Source organism: Jaculus jaculus, chromosome 1 (genome assembly GCF_020740685.1).
Source record: "Jaculus jaculus isolate mJacJac1 chromosome 1, mJacJac1.mat.Y.cur, whole genome shotgun sequence".
Classification (NCBI taxonomy): domain Eukaryota; kingdom Metazoa; phylum Chordata; class Mammalia; order Rodentia; family Dipodidae; genus Jaculus; species Jaculus jaculus.
In genome coordinates this window covers 44,019,694-44,042,286 of record NC_059102.1, presented here as the reverse complement: position 1 = coordinate 44,042,286, position 22,593 = coordinate 44,019,694, and the positions used below count along the sequence as shown (strand labels likewise).

The window sequence follows — 22,593 nt, the reverse complement described above, 5'->3', positions numbered from 1 at the left end:
CAAGATGATGCATGTGTCTGCAGTTCATTTGCAGCATTGAAGGCCCTAGTGTACCCATTCTCTCTCTCCCTCTCTCAAATAAAATTAAATAAACAAATAAATTAGTACTTGCATATATATACGTGTGTGCACATACAATAAAATACTTGGAAGCCAGGTTTGGTGGTGTACACCTTTAATCTCAGCCTTCAATCCCACCACTCCAGAGGCAGAGATAGGAGGATTGCCATGAATTCAAGATCACCTGAGACTACATAGTGAATTCCAGGTCAGCCTGGGCTAGAGTGACATCCTACCTCAAAAAGAAAACCAAAAAAAGTAATAATAAGTAAATAAATGAAAATAAAATACTTAGAAGTGTATGCAAAATGATCTTCAGAAAGGATGAAGGCTGGTAATAGAAGGAAATTTTCATAGTACATTCACTCTTTCTACCAACCACCATGCCAGTCTTGTTTTAAGCCCTCATGGTGTATCACATGGACTCTGGTAGTAGCCGTCTAAAATACACACCCCCTCCTGTCTTTGTTTGTTTTTGGTTTTTTAAGATTTTATTTATTAGAGACAAAGAGGGAGTGAGAATGGGCACATCAGGGCTTCTAGCCACTGCAAATAAACTCCAGATGCATGTGCCACCATCTGCATCTGGCTTATGTAGGACCTGGAGAATCGAACCTGGGTCCTTAGGTTTTGCAGGCATGCGCCTTAACTGCTAAGCCATCTCTCCAGCCCTTTGTTTTGGTTTTTGGATGTAGGGTCTCACTCTATCCCAGGCTGACCTGGAATTTGCTATGTAGTCTCAGGCTAGCCTCAAACTCATGGCTATCCTCCTACCTCTGCCTCCTGAGTGCTGGAGTTAAAAGTGTGCTAACACACTCATCTCTGTCTTTAAAAAAAATTTTTTTTTAATTTGCAGAGAGAGAGAGAGAGTGTGTGTGTGTGTGTGTGTGTGTGTACTAGGGCCTCTGGCTGCTGCAAACAAATGTATCACTTTGTCACTGTGAATCTGTTGGTACTGGGGAATCAAGCCTGGGTCTTTAGGTTTTGTGGGCAAATGCCTTAACCACTGAGCCACCTCTAGTCTTTTTGTTTGGTTGGTTGATTTTGTTTTGTTTTGTTTTGTTTTGCTGTAGCCCAGACTGACCTGGAATTCACTGTGTAATCTCATGGTGGCTTTGAACTCATGGAGATCCTTCTACCTCGGCCTCCTGAGTGCTGAGACTAAAGGTGTGCACCACCATGCCCAGTGTTCTGTACCTTTAGTTGATCCCTTTATCTACACATTACCAAAGTGATCTTTCTAAACAAACCTTCACAGACTACCATTGTGTTAACAGCAGTATTTTTCTAACTGTGTCACAGGTGGCTCAAAGGTACAGGGGTGTTTTCTTTTGGGTCTTTGTAAAAGGGAGGAAGGGTACTCTGGAGTGACACATGTCAGCATCCTTTTTTTTTTTTTAATTTTTTTTTTTGGTTTTTCGAGGTAGTGTCTCACTCTGGTCCAGGCTGACCTGGAATTAACTCTGTAGTCTCAGGGTGGCCTTGAACTCACGGCGATCCTCCTACCTCTGCCTCCCTAGTGCTGGGATTAAAGGCGTGCGCCACCACGCCTGGCTTTTTTTTAAATTTTTATTAGCATTTTCTATGATTATAAGAAAGTATCCCATGTTAATTCCCCCCCCCCACTTTCCCCTTTGAGCATTCTTTATTTAACAGTAACCATGACATAAGTATGTATTAGAATCATAAATAAGATTTCATTGAAATCTGCTATCTGAAAAGCACTAGTCTGTGGGAAAGAGTCTAAATACCCCCTTAGCATCACACAGTTCTTCCTAATCTGCCATCTGTTAGTTTAGCATTCTGGCTAATACAAAGGATTTGCTCTTTTATTTCCATGCACTTGTGCGTTATGTCTTCTACTTGTACTACAGTGCCTTTTTCTGACATTGCAGGCTTGTTCAGGAGAATCAAAGATCCAAAGAAAGGTACTCCTTCCTGCCCACAAAAGCAACTGTTAAAACAATCCCCAGCACTCCCCCCCCCCCAAAAAAAAACCACCTTTTCAGCCATCTTTAATGCCTCCATCAGTTTCAGGTTTTTAAAATAATTTTATTTTATTTATTTATTTGATAAAGAGTCAGAGAGAGAGAGAGAATGGGCATGCTAGGGCCTTTAGCCACTGCAAATGAACTTGGGACACGTGTGTCACCTTGTTCATCTGGCTTTGCATGGGTATTAGGGAATCAAACTCAGATCCTTAGGCTTTCTAGGCAAGCACCTTAACCAACTGAGCAATCCCCAGCCCCAGTTTGTTTGTTTTTTTTTTTTAAATGAACCTTGAAAGACCAGGCCATTTTTTTCTCTAATACACTCATGCTGGTCACCTTTAAAGGATTATATTAATGATCTACAAATATTCTGGAGAAATACAAGACCAGGCCATTTTTTTCTCTAATACACTCATGCTGGTCACCTTTAAAGGATTATATTAATGATCTACAAATATTCTGGAGAAATACAGCAAAATTTCTTCCTCCCTCCCTCAACAGGCGTGTATGTGTGTGTGTGTGTGTGTGTGTGTGTGTATACACACACACACAGATATGCACTTATCCATACGCTTTAACATATACCCCAAATCCTTTCATTTCACAGTTTTAAGAATGTAATAAATAATAATATAATGGGAATGGTAAGAGATTGAGACCCATTTGGCACTACATCTGTAAGCCAGAATAATTAAGTTACCAGATCTGTTGTTGTTGTTTTGATTATTTTAATTGGGGTCACTTGAGCAGAATTGTGGACCATGAGCATCTAAAAGACGACTCTAAGCTGGAAAGAAATTGCTTGTATTGTACAAGTAACAAAATAATGACTTGATTTCACATTTTTGCTTAGGTTACTCTTGTCTCGCTACATAGACAATAAGCCAATCTTGTATTGTTTTCTCATTGTCCCCACTTTAGCAGAGATACTTTATGAGGTAGGTATATGTGAAAGATTTTGAGCAAGATTAGTACTTTATTAAGGTACTCATTAACATTTAAGTTATATAACTGAGCATCTGAAAATGCATATCCACTAAATATGAGAAGTCTGTTTACAATTAGAGGTACCATTATACAGTAGAATGTCTTGAAGCTTGAGCTTTTTAATCTCTGAAACATGAACAAAAACAGGTACTCACTTCGGATTTATTGTTCAGGTTAGCTATGAGTAAATTTCAGTTCATCTTTTTAACAAATCTCAAGTTGTTGATTCTGTTATTTTTCTAGCCTTCAACACTTTGCTTGGCTTCCGCTTATTGGTACTAATTTATTTACATGTGGCTAATTTATTTTCTTCTAGGTTTTGGACGAAAAGATGTTGTTGAATATTTGCTTCAGAATGGTGCAAATGTACAAGCCCGCGATGATGGGGGGCTTATTCCTCTTCATAATGCATGTTCTTTTGGGCATGCTGAAGTAGTCAGTCTCCTTTTACAACATGGTGCAGACCCAAATGCTCGAGATAATTGGAATTACACACCTCTCCATGAAGCTGCAATTAAAGGAAAAATTGATGTTTGCATTGGTAAGACTCCATTTTCAGAATTTCCCAGAAATTGTAGCTATTTTGAATCTAAGTTTAATTTGTTAATACCATCAAATTCTGCCAGGTTGAATTTAAATAACTAAATCATTTCATATAACCGTTCACTGTACTCAGTCTCTTTGTGTATGGTACTAAGCTTATATTTCTTTGGGGAATACAGTACAAAGTTCCTTCTCTAGAAACTTGTATACTCTTGCGAGATGAGATGTATTAAGAGCCAGATAAAGCGTGGTGGAAGTAAACATTGCATTTCAAAGGGTTATCATTAGCACAGTCATTTATCTGGTCAGATCTCAAGGCTTTGTTTCCTGGAGTCTTTATACTAGAGAAAAGATTAGAAAGGTAGGAAGGGACCTCATTATGAAGATCTTTTAATTGCAGGTTAAGGAGCTTGTTATTACTATGTAGGCACTTGAACAATTTTGAAGATATTTTATGTTGTTGTTTTTTGTTTGTTTGTTTGTTTTCTCGAGGTAGGGTCTTACTCCAGCCCAGGCTGACCTGGAATTCACTATGGAGTCTCAGGGTGTCCTTGAACTCACAGCAATCCTCCTACCTCTGCCTCCCGAGTGCTGGGATTAAAAGTGTGAGCCACCACGCCCAGCTTGAAGATATTTTAGAAGGAAAGATAACTTCATAAAAATGTTATGTTTAAAAAAAAATGTTATGTTTTACTGTGTTTACCTTTTTTGTGGTATTGGGGATTGAACATAGGGTGCCATTCATACTAAGCAAACATTCTTACCACTGAGCTATATCCCTAGGCCCCCCCCCCTTTTTTTTAGTTGTTCAAGTAGGCCTTGAACTTGGCATTCTTCTGCCCTACCAGGCCTAGCCAAGGAGAGTGCATACTTTAGAAAAGGTCTGGTGGAGGATTGGGTAGTTTGGTAGCATCAAAGAGTCTAGTCAGGAAGTTATAAGATAACCCAAGTAAGACAACCCAGGGCTATTACAGAAAATTAAAAATGGCATGTTTAAGTAAAGAAGGATGTAAGGGGAAAGTTACAGCTTAAAATAATTGGACCTAACAAATGATACAGCGTTTGTATGACAGGCTGATCACTGATAGGAAAATAATTGTGGCAGAACTAAACGTTTTCATTAATGTGGTGTTTACTTCCCTGAACCTTGGAGAATTAAGGATTTTGGACTCATTTTTACCTTAGCTCTCTTTTTTTTTCCTAATACAAAAGAGGACCATTTGAAATTCTTAGCAGATAAAAGGCCAGGTCTGAGCACTAGGAAAAGCCCTGAATGTCTACAGAACTTAAATTGGTCTTGTTCTCCCTAAAATCTCAACGCACTATATCATAGTTAACCAATTTAGCTTAAATTAGGTCATTTATACAGATGCAAAAGGGCTTATTTATTTAATTTTATTGGTTGGGGTAGAGGGCATTCCAAAGGCAGGGTCTCACTCTAGCCCAGGCTGGCCTAAAACTCACAGCGATACTTCTGCCTCCCAAGTGCTGGAATTAAAGGTGTGTGCTACCATACCTAGCTTCATAACTAGCTTTAATATTGTAATACAGGCTTCCAAATACAATTGTAGAGATAGGCTGTTCTGTATAAGGCAGCTAAGGTCTTACAATATGGCTAGTAAATTGATATGTATTGTAAGAAAAGTATACCATATTTTAAAGATTTAGTACAAAAAAGTAATATATCTCAATTTTTACTGACTAAATATGAATGTAAATTTTGTAAGTGGGTTAACTATATTAAAAATTAATATAAATTGCTATAAGGTTTTAAATTACATGGCTCACATTTTCTGTTGGGCAACACAGTTGTAGAGTAGAATGAAATGGAAATTAACCTACCGAAAAGGAGAGCAATAGCAGGCGTGGTAGTGCACGCCTTTAATCCCAGCACTCGGGAGGCAGAGGTAGGAGGATCGCCGTGAGTTCAAGGCCACCCTGAGACTACATAGTGAATTCCAGGTCAGCCTGAGCTAGTGAAACCCTACCTCGAAAAACCAAAAAAATAAAAAGGAGAAGGGGATACAGTTCAGTGGTAGAGTCTCAGGTTTGTTACATCATCATCAGTGTGTGTTTGCACACACACACAATTTCCATTCTTTGTGTATTTGCTCATTTTCAAACTCCTTGTTTACAAATAGAATGTGCAGTGGAATTTGAAGACAAATGGAATGTCTTCATATTGCAAGTAATAATACAGAACATTAACATAAGACTTCTCTTTCTATACACTTTCAATTTTTTCAGTTTAACTTAGGATTTGTTAACCTTACAGTATTTGTATTTAACTCAACTGGCATCTCTATCTGTGTAGCTGTCATTTCAGTTTTGTTTCAAAGAAAAATTATCATGGTAAACAATATTTTACACTTTGCTGGATTTTAGTGTATATTTACCTATTACTTTCCTGAGCTTAGTATACCTGGCTATTGAAGTACAGTGTGTTATGGTATCATCAGTGGTCAAATATGAGCAGATTCTTGTTGACTTATTTATTCAATTTTTTAAGGGAATAGAGACATAAGAACTGGTAGCCTTATAGAATTAGTGGGAAATAGAAGGGAACTTTACTGTTTTGTTATTGGTTTTAATCCTACAGGTCTATTCCTGATCTGCCTACAGCATTAGACATTTCTTTTCTGTCATTGTAGCACAGACAGTGCTTCTTTGGAACAAGAAAAGCTTTCAAGCAAACTTCCCCCTTTTTTTTATTTTTTTTTTAAATTTTTATTTATTTATTTATTTGAGAGCGACAGACACAGAGAGAAAGACAGTTAGAGGGAGAGAGAGAGAATAGGCGTGCCAGGGCTTCCAGCCTCTGCAAACGAACTCCAGATGCGTGCGCCCCCTTGTGCATCTGGCTAACGTGGGACTTGGGGAACCGAGCCTCGAACCGGGGTCCTTAGGCTTTACAGGCAAGCGCTTAACCGCTAAGCCATCTCTCCAGCCCAAACTTCCCCCTTTTTTTCTTGTCCTTATTCACTTGTCACTGGCTACATAAATAGCAGAGGAAAGAAATCTTCCATTGAAGTGAGGAAAACTTAATAAAATATTTCATATGTTCTTAAATTTAAAATATAATGTCTGTAATATTATTATTAGAATATATAGCATTCATAAAGTTTTTGAATAGCTCAGAATTCTGGACAGGAGATGATTTAAGTCAAGCTGTCTTAGGTACCATGTTGAAAGGTAGTGTTGGTATTTTGCAGTGCTCTTACAGCATGGAGCTGAGCCAACCATTCGAAATACAGATGGAAGGACAGCATTGGACTTAGCAGATCCATCTGCCAAAGCAGTTCTTACTGGTAAGGTTGTGTGTTCCTTTGGTCATTCCAGGAAAAATAAAGTACAAGCCTGCTAGGTAGAAAGTGTTCCTCTTGCACAGTGACCTCCTGAAGTAGGTTTTTTTGGTGTTTTTTTGTTTTTTGTTTTGTTTCAGACAGAGAAAGAATGGGCACACCAGGGCCTCTAGCTACTGCACATGAACTCTAGATGCCACTTTGTGCATCAGGGTTTACTTGGGTACTGAGGAATTGTACCCAGGTCATTAGACTGCAGGCGAGCACCTTACCTGCTTCAGTTCAGTGTTCATTTCTTCCTTTACCTTTCTAAGTTACATTATGCTTTTATCTTTTAAAAAAAAATCTTGGCGCACAAAAGAAAGTTTTAACTTATCAATAAAAGTTCACATTATAACCAGCAATTTGAATATTTTAGGAAATCCTTATATTGAAATTTCATTGATTTTTAGTTTTGTTTTTATTCACTTATAAATATAAAACCTATAAGGATAAAGTATTGTGTAATTAGTACCATTCCTATATTTGTTATATTTAATGTAATGTTAGAGCTGAGAAGATAGCACATGCATCTGGAATCTTGTTGCAGCAGCAAGAGACCCTAGTACACCCATATACTCAATCTTTCTCTCTTTGCTCACAAATAAATAAATAAAATTGTTTTGTTTCGTGTTGAGGTAAGATTTCATTCTAGCCCAGGCTGACCGGAATTCACTCTGTAGTCTCAGAGTTTCTTGGGTTGTGTGTCATTTACAAAACAACATGCTCACTTTATGAAATTTTAGGAGGAAAAAAAGAAGAAGTTAAACCAGTAATTTTGGTATATGTCCTTTTAGGTTTTCCCTTTTTGTGCCTGTTGTTTTAATAGTTGGAGTCACACTTTATTATGTAGCACTAAGTCATTCTTTTCATTTTTATAGCAGATACTCCATGTTCTTGATATAAGTATTTTTAAATTGCATAGTATTACATTGATTAACTACTTTCCATTTCTTGAAATTTATTTCCAAATTGACCCACTTTAAATATAGTGTAATAGATATTTTTGCATAAAACTGTCATTTTTTTTTAAATCTCTTTTTTCTCCCTAATTCACAGGTGACTATAAGAAAGATGAACTCTTGGAAAGTGCCAGGTGTGTACAAATTTCTAAATGTATGCCATGAAAATTTCACCATTACTTTTTTTTTGGCTAGGTGTGTTGGTGCATGCCTATAATCCAGGCATTTAGGGGACAGAGGTAGGAAAATTGCTGTGAGTTCAAGGCCAGCCTTGGACATACAGTGAGCTCCAGGGCAATATCTGCTACAAAGTGGGACAAACCATATGTCTCAAAAAAAATACAGAACATAGTTACTGGCAGGGAGATACAACATGTATACAGAACAAAGGGGAAAAAAATACAATAAACATTTTAAAGAGAATGATTTTTGTTGTGATGGTCAAAATTCTTGTCTCCAGATAGGATCTGATAGATAGTATAAAGTACTAACATTGTGTGTGTGTGTGTCTCTCTCTAGGAGTGGCAATGAAGAAAAAATGATGGCTCTACTTACACCATTAAATGTCAACTGCCATGCAAGTGATGGCAGAAAGGTACATCTTTTTATCATTAAGTATATGCTTAGCTTTTGGTAATAGGAATGTGTGCTTATTATAGGTTAAAACAGATTTGAAGGGAATACTGATGTTTTAAGTAATAATTCAGATTAATTCTTCAATAAAATTTTATTAATAATGATCATTTCCTTGCTTCCTGCATGTAGTAGTGAACTAAAACTTTATTCTTGCAGTTTATGTTAGATTTTATAAAATCTAATTGATTTCTTATTTAGAATGAAGTTAGATTTTCTGGGTTTTTTTATTTTAGTTTTTCCTTGTTGACACATTTTATACAGCTATTTGAATTTCATTAATTTGTTTGATTGATATTGCAGTCAACTCCATTGCATTTGGCAGCAGGGTACAACAGAGTAAAGATTGTACAGCTATTACTGCAACATGGAGCTGATGTCCATGCTAAAGATAAAGGGTGAGTAAGACTTCTTCAAAAACAAGGACTTCTTATGGACCTGTTAGATACTTGGTATTCCTTTAAAAGGTAGATTTTTTTTTAATCTAACAGTATTAACATTTATTGAGCTTTTACAATATACAGGTTGCTATTAAGACCATAGGAAATTATAAAATCTTAAGACTTTGTACACTGTATTTTGTGGAACATGAAAGATATCTCATAAACCAAGGAAGTGTCTGTCAGATGCCAAGTGATTACTAAAGAGAGCTAGCACTACAGAAATCTGAAGGGTGCTGTCAAGTGATGGATGGAGTTACTGAGAAATTCTTCAGCAGGATGTAGTATCTGTCCTGTACCTTCCAGGCAGTCTCAGTTCAAGAGAGCAGACTTGAGGCTGGAGAGCTAGCTTAGCAGTTAAGACCTTTGCCTGCAAAGCTGAAGGACCTTGGTTCAATTCCCCAGGGCCCACATAAGCCAGATGCATAAGGGGGTGCCAATGTCTAGAGTCTGTTTGCAGTGGCTGGAGGCCCTAGCAGGCCCATTCTTTGTCGTCGTCGTCCCCCCCCATCTGTGTGTGTGTGTTTCCTTCTTTCTCTTTCACACTCTCTCAAATTAATAAAATGTTAAAAATATGTTTTAAAAAAAGAGCAAACTTTGCAGTTGAGTATTGGTTGCATGTGCTTAGGAGGTAGAGGTTGAGGGATCAGGAGTCCAAGACCCTTTTCAACTGTAGAGTGAATACATAGCCAGACTGGGTTGGAAGACAGAAAGCAAGCAGAGTTTGGTGAACAGTGTTCTGCAATAGAACTAGTTGTAAGTGAGGATACCAGTGCAGGTGGTACATCACATTTAAGCTAAGCAAGCTCTGGTGGCATGGACTAATCTCAGCCTCTTGGGAGACTGAGGCAGAAGCATCTCAAGTTCAAGGCTAGCCTGAACCTATCTTGAAATAAAAACAGTAAAAAGAAGGCTAGGGTGTACCTCATTGGTAAAACATTTGCCTAGCCATGGATAGGGCCCTAGGTTCAATTCCCAATACTGAAAAGAAAATGAAATAGATGAGAACAACTTGGCTAAAGCAGGTGGTCCACCTCAGGGACAAATGGAAGAATTGAGTGGAGAAATAAACTAGGCTTTAGAAGATTTAGTTTAATGGCCTATGAAACTTGAACTTGATTCTGAAATCTTAAGCATATTGTGATCTAAAACTAGAGAACTAGTGTGTTTGAAGAAGGTGCTTTTCTTTCCAAAAAAAAAGTTGCTTAAGGAGATGTATTCTAGAACAGTATGTGTTTAATTGTAATATGTAGAGACTAGAGGTCAAAAGGGCAGTTTATAGATGGAGTACTGCAAACCATTCTGTTATAGTGAGGATCTGCAATAATAGTGGCAGAGAAAATGAAAAAGGCATGGATTTGATAATGCAATGTGGAAATGAATGAATTGTTGAAATTATGGGTGTGATGAGAAAGAACAGAATTAAAACTTTGAGGCCGGCCATGGTGGCTCAACACCTTTAATCCCAGCACTCAGGAGGCAGAGGTAGGTTAGCCATGAGTTCAAGGCCACCCTGAGACTACATAGTGAATCCCAGGTCAGCCTGGATTAGAGTGAGACCCTACCTTGTAAAAAAGGAGTGGGGGGGAGACAGACAGACAAACAGACAAAAAAAAGAAAAAAAACTTTGTATCCTAATATTCTATTAGACTTATACATCTACTGAATAATTATAGAAGGGGAAATTGTTTGTAGAACAGTTCACTTTTAGAACTCTTGGTTTTATGAGAATACAGTGGAAACTCAAAAGAAGCATTTAGTAGGTAGGGATAAGATTGGTGCTCAGTCAAGTTAAGAACTATATATTAGATAATAATATGGTGGAGGATCCAGGCGTGGTGGCACACACCTTTAATCCCAGCACTCGGGAGGCAGAGATAGGAGGAAAGGCCACCCTGAGACTACATAGTGAATTGTAGGTCAGCCCTGGGCTAAAGTGAGACCGTACTTCAAAAAAACAAATAATGATGATAATAATGTGGTGGAACACAAGAGAGATTTCATAGAATTGAAGAGGCTGTATAGGTAGCCATCCCTTTTACCAATTAATTTTGAGTGATTTCAAAGGAAAAAGAGAAGTTTAAAAGATAGATGGGGGCTGGAGAGATGGCTTAGCAGTTAAGTGCTTGCCTGTGAAGCCTAAGGACCCCAGTTTGAGGGTTGATTCCCCAGGACCCATGTTAGCCAGATGCACAAGGGGGCACACGCATCTGGAGTTCAATTGCGGTGGCCGGAGGCCCTGGCGTGCCTATTCTCTCTCTCTGTCTGTTGCTCTCAAATAAATAAATAAACAAAATTTTAAAAGATGGATAGAAGTTAGAGGGCAGGAGAGCTGGCTTAGGGTTAAGGTGCTATAAAGTGTAAGGATCCATGTTTGACTTTTCAGATCCCACATAAGCCATACACATGAGGTGAGACAAGTGTGCAAGGTTGCACATTGTGCACAAGGTGGCACATGTGTCTGGAGTTTGATTACAGTGGCTGGAGGCCCTGGTATGCCAATTCTCTCTCTTGCTCTCACATTTTAAAAGGGGGGGCAGTTTGTTGGGCTTGCCTCAAAAAATATTAAAAGAAAAAAGGTGGAAGCTAGAATTTTAAGGTTCCTCTGTGGAAAATTCCACTATCATCATGAAAGAAGTTGGTTTCAGCTTATTGAGGACCAACATTGTACCTTACAGAATTAAAAAAAAAAAAAGAAGAAGTAGTTTAAAAAAAGAGCCAGCTAGTGTTTGGACTGAGTCTGGAAAAGATAAGTAAAAGTGAGCCTGACCAAGAGGCGCAGGGAAATCTAGACCTGGGGGACAGTACCATACCACAGGCCAGCCAGATCTTTGTGTATGCCATGTTAAGAACTTAAAACAGTGCCAGGTATGGTACCACATGCCTCTAATCCCAGCTGAAGTGATGTTGAGTTTGAGACCAGCCTGGGCTACAAAGTGATAACCCTGTTTCAGTAAATGTAATCAAAAGCAAGTAAGATTTACCTTTTGATGAAAAGACTTCCCACAGCCTAGAGGATAAATTACATTAGAAGCTATTTCAATAGTGCAGAGGTGAAGTAATACAGACCCAAGCAAAGTCCACGGCAGTAGTAGTGGGGGAAAAGAAGACAATGGATTTGAAAGAGACTTGAGAGTTTAGATTCTTGGGATGTAAAGTTCAAGTGGATGCTTATAGCAGTTTGTACATTTTTATTAGAAGGGCCCATAGGCCATTAAAGCAAAACATTAATTTATATTAACAAGGATGAAATGTGTCTTAATTTGTAAGTTTCCCTAGGCTTAGGGTATGTATAATAATGGGATTTTTTTCCCCCTCATTTTAGTGATCTGGTGCCATTACACAATGCCTGTTCTTATGGTCATTATGAAGTAACTGAACTTCTGGTCAAGGTTTGTGCTGTCTTGTTTTCTGTAACTATATAAAACTGCTTAAAATGCATAATATATCTGGCTTATTTTGTGTTCTGGGCGCTTGGTAGAACGAGAAGGAATATTTATAACATATAGTTGATTGATAGGTCAGTATTATGCTACCTGCAGAGTTTTGGGATGTTGTGTCATTTTTTTTGTTGTTGTTTTTATTTTGTGGTCTTCAAAGGTAGGGTCTTACTCTAGCCCAGGCTAACCTATAATTCTCAGGCTGGCCTTGAACTCACCACAATCCTCCTACCTCTGTCTCCCAAGTGCTGGGATTAAAGGCGTGCACCACCACACTCGGCATGCTGTGTAATTTTAAGTACAAAGTAGTACTACTACCACCAGCAGCAGCAGATTATGAGAACCTATGTAGCAAAATATCAGAAAGCAATTTTTAGGGGCTGGAGGGATGGCTTAGCAGTTAAGGCATTTGCCTGCAAAGCCAAAGGACGCAGGTTCAATTCCCCAGGACCCATGTTAGCCAGATGCACAAGAGGGTGCACACATCTAAAGTTTGTCTGCAGTGGCTGGAGGCCCTGGCGAGCCCATTCTCTCTGTCTCTTCCCCCCCCCTTCTCTGTCAAATAAATAAAAATAAAATATTTTTTAAAAAAGAAATCCATTTTTAGTGACTAATTGTTTATTAAAACCACTATTGATATTTGTAACATTTGCCCAGTTGTACTTTAGGTTGGCACAAACCCATTTGATAACCTTCATTTCTTTCTAATACACAAAGAAGGAAGCTGTTGTGTAATAAGCAGGTTTATAAAAGTAGCAACACACTTATTTTGACCCCTGTTGGGTAAGAGTAAAAGATATGTACAGATGCATATGATATGTATACAATTACCTACAAAAGTAAATCTAAGAATGTTACCTATGTCCATTTTCTTCTGTCTCCTAAGCCCCAAACAAATATTTATTCACATTTCTTGAGACTTCTCTAGCACACCTAAAATCTCTCAGTACTTTACACTCTCTAGGAGCTCTCAATGGAAAGGGGAAGAGAACACTTGTTTCCAGTGCCTCTGCTTTCTTTGGGGCATGTGCCATCATGGAATTCATCTCCCCACAGAAATTACTATATAGTAATGACTGGAAATTCGGTGTAGTATAAACACTTATAATACAGCTATGACTATGCATCAGGTTAACCTGGAACTCACTCTGTAGCCCAGGATGGCCAATTCACATCAGTTCTCCAATTTACCCTGGACTAAGTTGTTCACCACAATGCCTGGATAATGCTTTTGTTTCTTATAAAATGCTTTTGTTTCTATAAAACGGCATCATGGGGCTTGGGAGATGGCACATTGGTTAAAGATGCTTGCTTGTAAAGCCTGCCAGCCCCTGTCCAGTTCCTTAATACCCAAGTAAAGCCATATGCACAGAGTGGCTCGTGCTTCTGGAGTTGTAACAGCAAGAGAGCCTGGTGCACCATTCTATGTCTGTCTGTCTTTTGCATGTGCAAATAAATGAAAATATTTAAAACTGCATCATGAATTCAACAGAACATTTTGGAATGTTACTATGGATAAGAATACAACACAAGGGTTGGAAATATTAAGCCTGACAGCCCAGGTTTGACTCACCAGTGCCCACCTACAGCCAGATGCACAAAGTGTTGCATGAGTCTGGAGTGTTTGCAGTGAGTGGGGCCCCTGGAAAACCCATCCTTTCTCCCCTGCCACATGATCTGTGGGTAAAAACAAACACAAGAATAACAAGGAATTCTCTCAGCTTTCTTCTTCCTCATAGTCTGTGAGTATAAGAAAGCAAATAATTTCATTATAAAGAAGGGAGGAAATGCTGTCATACTCATAATTAAACTATGCAGAAAGTGTTGACTGCTATTCTTTGCTTAAAAGAGAATGTTAGACTCACTAATAAAACTGCCAGAAGGCCCTATTTCTGCCTTTCTTGTCGTTTTTGTTGTTGTTGTTGTTGGCTTGGTAAAGAACTAGAATGGATATTTTAAAAATTGGCAGATCAGTATAAAGCTTGGAGGGATAGCTAATACACAAGCAAGCTTCTGTTAAGGCCAGTAAAATGAAATGTGATATGAATTAATTACAAAGACTTAAATTCACAAAATAAGTCCAAAAGAACATAATATTAGGGGCTAGGAAGATGGCTCGTTGCTTCAATCCCCAGCACCAACATGAAAGTCTGGGTGTGGCTACATGTACCTGTAAGTTCAGTGTTGAGGAGGAATGGAGACAAGAAGCTCTGAGGCTCAAGGAAATAAAGCAAAAGAGAACAGAGGATGATGCTACTACTCAGAGACTGACTGAGGCCTTCATGACCCTACAGTGAATACCATAACCCCACTGAGGTGGGTCTTCAGGGTAATGGGAGCTGGGGTGAGGGGATAAAAGAGAATAAGTAGTCTGTTGTAATTAATATACTAGGATGAACCTGGAGGATATTCTGTTGAGAAAATAGGCTTTGACAAAGAGAAAAGTGCTGCATGATTTCACTAACACATGGAATTTGAAAGTTACACTTAGAGAAGTACTGAGGAGAATGGTGGTGGTTAGAGGATGGGAGTATGGGGAACAATAAAGGGATTCTTACCAAAGGCTACCAGCTCCTAAGATGACTGAGTGCTGGAGATCTGAAATACAACAGTGCTTAACAATACTCTATTACACACATACATCAAAATGTCACATATACACTGTAAATATACAATTTTTTTGTTTTGTTTTTCAAGGTAGAGTTTCACTCTAGCCCAGGCTGACCTGGAATTCACCACGGAGTCTCAGGGTGGCCTCAAACTCACAGCGATCCTCCTACCTCTGCCTCCTGAGTGCTGGGATTAAAGGCGTGAGCCACCATGCCTGGCTTTGTATGTGTGTTTTATTTTTATTTTTTTGATTTTTCAAGGTAGGGTTTTACTCTAGCCCAGGCTGACCTGGTGTTCACTATATCGTCTCAGGGTGACCTTGAACTCATGGTGATTCACCTACCTCTGCCTCCCGAGTGCTGAGATTAAAGATGCCCGGCTTATTTTTTTAATTTTTGAGATAAAGTGTCTTGCTGTAGCCTCCCATCTAATATATACAATTTTTATTGTCAATTACACCTCAGTAAAATTGGATTACAAGAAAATCTAGAAAGTTTCCTAGAGCAATTCAGAGATTGTGGTGTGATTATTTAAGATTGTCATAGCCAGGCATGGTGGCGCACGCCTTTAATCCCAGCACTCAGAAGACAGAGGTAGGGGGATCACCATGAATTCGAGACCACCCTGAGACTACATAGTGAACTCCAGGTCAGCCTGAGCTAGAGTGAGACCCTACCTCAAAAAGAAAAAAACTATCATAACTTTCTGCTAGTAGTGTCAGGGTGCCATGACTCGTGTGCCTTTAATTCTACAACTAGACGCCTGAGGTAGGAGGACTGCTCTGTGGTCAAAGCCAGCCTGGACTAGAGTGAGACCTTGACTCAAACAAACAAACAAAAATTACTTGCCCAGTATGCAGCAAGCTCTGGATTTGATCCTCCACACCTCATAAACCAGGCATGGTGGCAAATGCATATAATCCCGGCACTCAGGGGGAGGCAGGAGCTTAAAAATTCAAGGTCATCATCCTAGGTTGTACTCTGCTCATTGAAACCACATTAAGAATCTGTTGTTACTTCAGGCTCCTCCTCCCCTACTTCCCCTTCTCTACCCAGAAGTAGTCCGACAGACAATTAACAGAATAATAGATGGTTCAGTTATGATGGGTCTTTATTTTTAGCATTGTAAGTGAACTAAAGGTACAAATCTCAGGAACGTTATATGTGTGGGGGGAGTTAACACAGACGGTATATACATTGCATTTTTATGAAAGTCAAAAAAAATTGGGCTGGAGGGATGGCTTAGCAGTTAAGGTGTTTGCCTACAAAGCCAAAGGACCCAGGTTCAATTCCCCAGGACCCGTGTAAGCCAGATGCACAAGGGGGCACACACATCTAGAGTTCATTTGCAGTGGCTGGAGGCCCTGCCGTGCCCAGTCTCTCTCCCTCTTTCTCTGTCAAATAAATAATATAAATTTTAAAAAATTAATATCAGTACTGTAAGTCAGAACTGGACAAAAAGGAACATGAAGAAACATTTTGTGATGGTATCATGGATATATCTTTTTCTGAAAACTTACTAAACTGCATGTGAGAATTGTTTCACTACATGTAAATTATACTTCCAAAGGGGTGAGGAATTCTCTTTTTTTTTTTTTTTTTTTTTTTTGTCTTTTTGTTCTGATTTTTTTTTTAACTTACTTTTTTTGGTGGGGGGATGAGTGTGCCAGGGCCTCTAGCCACTGCAAACAAACTCCAGGTGCATGTGCCACCATGTGCATCTTGCTTATGTGGGACCTGGAGAATCGAACCTGGGTCCTTAGGCTTTGCACACCAGTGCTTTAACTGCTAAGTCATTTCTCCATCCCATGGGTGCGGAATTCTTAGCGAAGACCTTTTTAAGGGCTGGAGAGATGATTCAGTGTTAAAGGCCCTTGACTGTAAAACCTGTCAGCCTGGGTTCAATCCCCCAGTACTTAAAGCAGCAGCAGGAGGCCCTGGTGTGCCCATTCTCATTCATTCATTCTTATTCTCTCTTCCTTGCAAATTTTAAACATTTTTATAAACGAAGACCTTTTTAAATTTGCATGTTAAAATAAGCAGCACTAATAATTTAAATTCTCTTAAAAATTGAGCATTAAGTATATACTTTTTTCTCTCTAGCATGGTGCCTGTGTGAATGCAATGGACTTGTGGCAGTTCACTCCTCTTCATGAGGCTGCTTCTAAGAACAGGGTTGAGGTGTGTTCCCTTCTCCTCAGTTATGGTGCAGATCCAACATTGCTGAATTGTCACAATAAGAGTGCTATAGATTTGGCTCCCACACCACAGTTAAAAGAAAGATTGTCATGTGAGTATAAAAATGATGAATGTCACTGAAGTAGACCTAAAATGAGCCCAACATGGCTCAGGGAAATTCACGGAAGAGGGGGTGGAAAGATTGTCAGAGCCACAAGTTGGGACATTACACACAGAGACATTGCCTCTTCCCATAACTACTACCACAGTCTCTATGGGGATAATCAGCATCCCCAGTGATGATGGTCCCTTTGGAGGCGGGAGGCCAGGGGTGAGGTTAAGGGTGGTGCCAACATGCACTGTTTACATACTGAGTATGTCCATAACTAATAAAAAAAATACACATTAAAAAATGATGGAGAGCCGGGCGTGGTGGTGCACGCCTTTAATCCCAGCACTTGGGAGGCAAAGGTAGGAGGATCACCATGAGTTTGAGGCCACCCTGAGATGACAGTGAATTCCGGGTCAGCCTGGACTACAGTGAGACCCTACCTCAAAAAAAAAACAAACAGATGATGTTCAGCTAAGATTGGTAAACTGAACATATTTGGAGGGGGGGATGTTCACATAGTAAAAGACATATCTATTACTGTTCAGCACATTTAATAGTTTGGAGGCTGTGGTTATTCAATATATAAACAAAATATATCTAAGTTATTTCTTTAAATTCAAGAACTATAGATGGTTTTCTTTGAAATGGAAATATTTAGATTTAATGCATATTTGATATGACTGTAGTTCGTCTAAATAAGAGACACTGAGAAGATACATATCTGTAATTATGTTTATCATGGATAGCACTTGGCAGTAGCCAGTTTATATAGTCCAGTTACCTGATAGGTATGAATAAGACCATCTGCTACTGTCTTAATAGTAGCAAAGGGATTATAATTATCCTTCATTTTATTTCTTTAATGAAGAAGTTTAATGCTTTGTGAAAGTCTCTGGGCTGGGGAATATATCATATTGTAGGTATCTCTAGTCCAATTATGAATTAGGAGGATAAAATCTGTCATGGATTAAATCTGTGTTTACACTTGGGAATGAATTAAGCCATAACGGAGGGGAACCAGAATGTCAACTGTGTCTGTTTCAGGGTGTTATATTTGGAGATTATGCATAGAGCCTCAGTCTGACTATTTTGGAATTTTGTTTTGAAAATAATTCCAATAAAACCACTTTATATGAGCAGGATGTGATGGGACACGTCTTTAGTCCCAGCTCAGGAGAGTAAGAGTACTAGGATCACCATGAGTTCAAGGCCAGCCAGGACTATACAGTGAGTTCCAGATCATCCTGAGCTTTTGACTGTGCCTTTATAAAAAAAGAAATGGAAAGCCGGGCATGGTGGCTCACACCTTTAATCCCAACACTTGGGAGGCAGAAGTAGGAGGATCACTGTGAGTTCAAGGCCACCCTGAGACTACATAGTGAATTTCAGGTCAGTTTGGGCTAGAGACCTTACCTTGAAAAACAAAAAAAAAGAAAGAAATGGAAGCTGGGCATGGTGATGCATGCCATTGTTTTGGAGGTAGAAGTAGGAAGATTGCTTTGAGTTTGAGGCCAGCATGAGACTACATAGTGAATTCCAGGTCAGCCTGGTCTAGAGTGAGACCATACCTCAAAAAACCAAAAAAGAAAATAAATGGTCTGGGAAGATGGCTCAGTGGATAAAGGTGCTTGTTGACAAAGACTGATAGCCTGGGTTCAATTCCCCAGTACCCATGTAGAGCCTCAGAGGTATGTTCATCTGGAGTTTGTTTACAGTGTGGCAAGAGGTCCTGGTGCACATACACTTTCCCTCCTCTCTCTCCATTTGCTATCAAATAGATAAATGAAAAAAAAAGAAAAACAACAACAAAAACCAGGTATGGTTTAGTAAGCAAACCTCATTAATATAATTCTCATGTAGGTGTAAATACTTTTTCATTCAGATGAGTTTAAAGGCCACTCATTGCTGCAAGCTGCACGAGAAGCTGATGTGACAAGAATCAAAAAACATCTTTCTCTGGAAATGGTGAATTTCAAACATCCCCAAACGCACGAAACTGCACTGGTAATGTTTCAGGCTTAAGTTTTTCAAATACATTAGCAAAAAACTAATAATGCCCTATTTTAGTAATGGCATTTTAAAATTAATTTGTTTGCTTAGAGTTTTGGTTTTGTGAGACCAGGACCTTGCTTTGTAGCCCAGTTTGGGCTCAAATGCATGGTGATCCTTTTGAGTGTTGGAATTACAGGTGCGTGCTATCATGCCCAACTAAAATGTGTAATTTTTTAAAAATTAAATTGGTAGATGCTTATATAAGGGGGGAAAACATGCAAAGAGAATAAAAAATAGCCTTACTTCCCAAAGGTGGTATTGTATGAGAATCCATACATTAAAAAATGCACATACTGTTGTATATTATATATAGCTTTATTGTCATAGATGTAAATTTTCCATTTGGAGGGGTTTTTAAAAATTGTAAATGTTTATAGAAGAGAGTTTGGTGCTCACTAAAAATAATGAAAAAGAAAATAATATCACTTCTTAGATTTTTTAAAATTTGCTCTATTTTTTCTTCAGTATTGCAGTATCTTCAGAATTTGATCTAATGTTTAAATAGAGTATCTTAGAACTACTTTCATTAGAAATAATAGCTGTATGGGCTGAAGAGATGGTTAAGGGGTTTGCCTGCAAAGCCTAAGGACCATGGTTTTCCCAGGACCCATGTAAGCCAGATGCACAAGGGGGTGCATGCATCTGAAGTTCGTTTGAAGTGGCTAGAGGCCCTGGTGTACCTATTCTCTCTCTCTCCCTCCCTCCCTCCCCCTCTCTCTCTCACTCACTCCCTCCCTCTCTCTCTCTTTCTCTCTCAAATAAATACATTTAAAAAAATATTTTAAAAAAGAAAAGAAATAGCTGTATAACCTGGGCATGGTGGTGTACAACTTAAATCCCAGGATAAAGGAGGTAGAGGGGAGAGTATCAAACATTTGATGCCAGCCTGAGCTACATTGTAAAAGAAATATTAAAGGTGCTTTCTTACATAGACTGCCAACCAGGCTTCAATTCTACAGCCATACACGTAAAACTAGATGGGTGTCTTTTGCAGTGACAGTTTACCTGGCATACCCATACACATGAGAACGCACATACAAATGAATATAAAATTTTTTTAAATGGCTGGAGAGATGGCTTAGCAGTTAGGTGCTTGCCTGCAAAGCCTAAGGACCCAGGTTCAGTTCCCCAGTACCCAAAGTATGCCAAATGCACAAGGTGGCACATTGGTCTGGAGTTTTTTTGCAGTGGCTGGAGGCCCTGCCCATTCTCTTCTCTCTCAAATATTTTTTTTTTAAGTTTTTTTTTTTGTTTTTTTTTTTTTTAAAGAACCTGTACATCATTAACAAAGCAGTTGTAGGTAGTGAAGCCCAGGAGCTTCTAGGGATCAGTGGTGGAATGTGTAAGCAGAAATAATATAGTCAGGAGTTAAAAGAAAAAGCAAAAATAATTTAAGTGCTGTTGTATAAATTTCTAGTGTACTTTGGGTAGAAGAAATAAATTGATGTATTTTCATATACTTGTTAATTTTTTATGGTTATTTTTTTCTTGGTGCCTAAATATAAACTAAAATTTTTATAGGAACAATAAATATTTTGTATCTTTCTACTAAACCTAATAAAGTGGCGCCTGGAGAGATGGCTCAGCAGTGAAAGGTGCTTTTTGCAAAGCCTGATAGTCCAGGTTTGATTCCCCAGTACTTACATAAAGCCACACCCACTAAGGTAGAGCACATGTTTGGAGTATGCTTGCAGTGACAGGAGGCCCTCGTGCACCCATACTCAGTCTGTCTGGTGTCTGCATCTCTTTTTCTTAAAGTAAGTAAGTAATAAAATAACATTTCAAAAATACAGCCGCAAGCCAGGAAGAAATACTAGTGCATAATTAAAGCTGTAACAGCACTAAAATGGTACAGAAAAACTTGTAAAGACTAACATCATAGGACAGTTTCTAGCCCAAAAGGCTAGCACAGTTGGCCCCACTGTCTGTGAAGACAGGTTTTTCAAGACTCCAAGCCATTACCTAAAACCACAAATAGTACTGAGCCCTCTTTGTATGGTGGTGGTTTTTTTTTTTTTTTTTAATTTTTAACAAAAGAATGAGAAAGGGCATACCAGAGACTGTTGAACTCAGGTGTAAGCACCACTTTGTGTGTCTGGCTTTGTGTGGATACTGAGAGTGAAACCCAGGCCTTCAGGCTTTGCAAGCAAGCACCTTAACTGCTGAGCCACTTCTTCAGCCCCTGCATGTAGCTAATTTTTAGCTACAGTTAGACATTAATGACAGTAACTGTAACAGTAGCTCTTAGAACTTCATCATTCAGTGTGTTTTTCTTTTCTTAGTTGAGGCATGTTTCAAGGAAATACTTGACAGTTTTTCTTTGGCAAATTATAGCAGACAGCTTTAGGTTCGCTGAGATGAACTTCCAGGCCAGGCACAGTTAAGGAGGAAGGGATTCATTGAAGCTTACAAATCCAGGAGAAGTTCCCTAATGGCAGAAGAAGCTGGCGTGCTTTCACAGAACCAAAGAAGCACAAGCCCAAAAGCCACACAGCACAATTCAAGAACTCCAGGTGGACCTGGAGCCTTTGCATATCTTCAGGTTGGAATTTCAAATGCACTTCCTGTAGTAATGTGGCTCAGGTGCAAACTACAAACTAGTAAAACACTGAACATATTGGGGGGCCATCTATTCAAATTACCACACATATCACAATGGCATCACTAATGCACTTTAGAGTCATTACTGAGTAAGGGTTACTTGAACATGTGCATTGCTGTACTTGAGTTAATCTGGTAACAGGTGGCTACTAAGTGACTAAATTTAGATAATGTGCAGTTGGTATACTCAGAACAATGATGTCTCACATCCTAAGTGCAACAGCACAAAATTTCATCACATTTCTCAGAAACCTGCACAATTTAAAACTTACTGTTTATTTCTGGAATTTTCTGTGATGTTATCAGATCACAGCCTCAGGTAATGAAACCAAAGACAGTAATCAAGCACATATAAAGGGAATTGCACTGCATGTTATTTCCCCTGAATGTCCTGCTATAAACACTACTATTAATACTAGTGTAGTCATGGTGCAGAAGCATTTTCTTCTTGGGTTCCCAAGATTCAGACCTTGGCACAAAGAGAGAAGTGGGCTATGTCATAAAGAATTCTTTTCTCAGGGTGGGCTCAAACTTATGGTGATCCTCTTACCTCTGCCTCCCAAGTGCTGGGATTAAAGGCATGAACCACCATGCACAGCTAAAGAATTTTTTTTTTTTTTTTTTTTTTTTGAGGTAGGGTCTCT

General features: G+C 38.8%; 1 protein-coding gene across 1 annotated transcript in view; it reads left to right on the top strand.

Moving 5' to 3' along the window:
- Window positions 1–22,593, top strand: part of Tnks2 (tankyrase 2) — a 72,393-nt gene that overhangs the window by 9,256 nt on the left and 40,544 nt on the right. Inside the window, exons 2-9 of the mRNA XM_045149657.1 lie at window positions 3,355–3,579; window positions 6,794–6,889; window positions 7,982–8,018; window positions 8,404–8,479; window positions 8,821–8,915; window positions 12,283–12,349; window positions 17,110–17,296; window positions 19,179–19,300. Of these exons, the coding sequence (XP_045005592.1) occupies window positions 3,355–3,579; window positions 6,794–6,889; window positions 7,982–8,018; window positions 8,404–8,479; window positions 8,821–8,915; window positions 12,283–12,349; window positions 17,110–17,296; window positions 19,179–19,300 (905 nt within the window). The remainder of the gene's footprint in view (window positions 1–3,354; window positions 3,580–6,793; window positions 6,890–7,981; window positions 8,019–8,403; window positions 8,480–8,820; window positions 8,916–12,282; window positions 12,350–17,109; window positions 17,297–19,178; window positions 19,301–22,593) is intronic.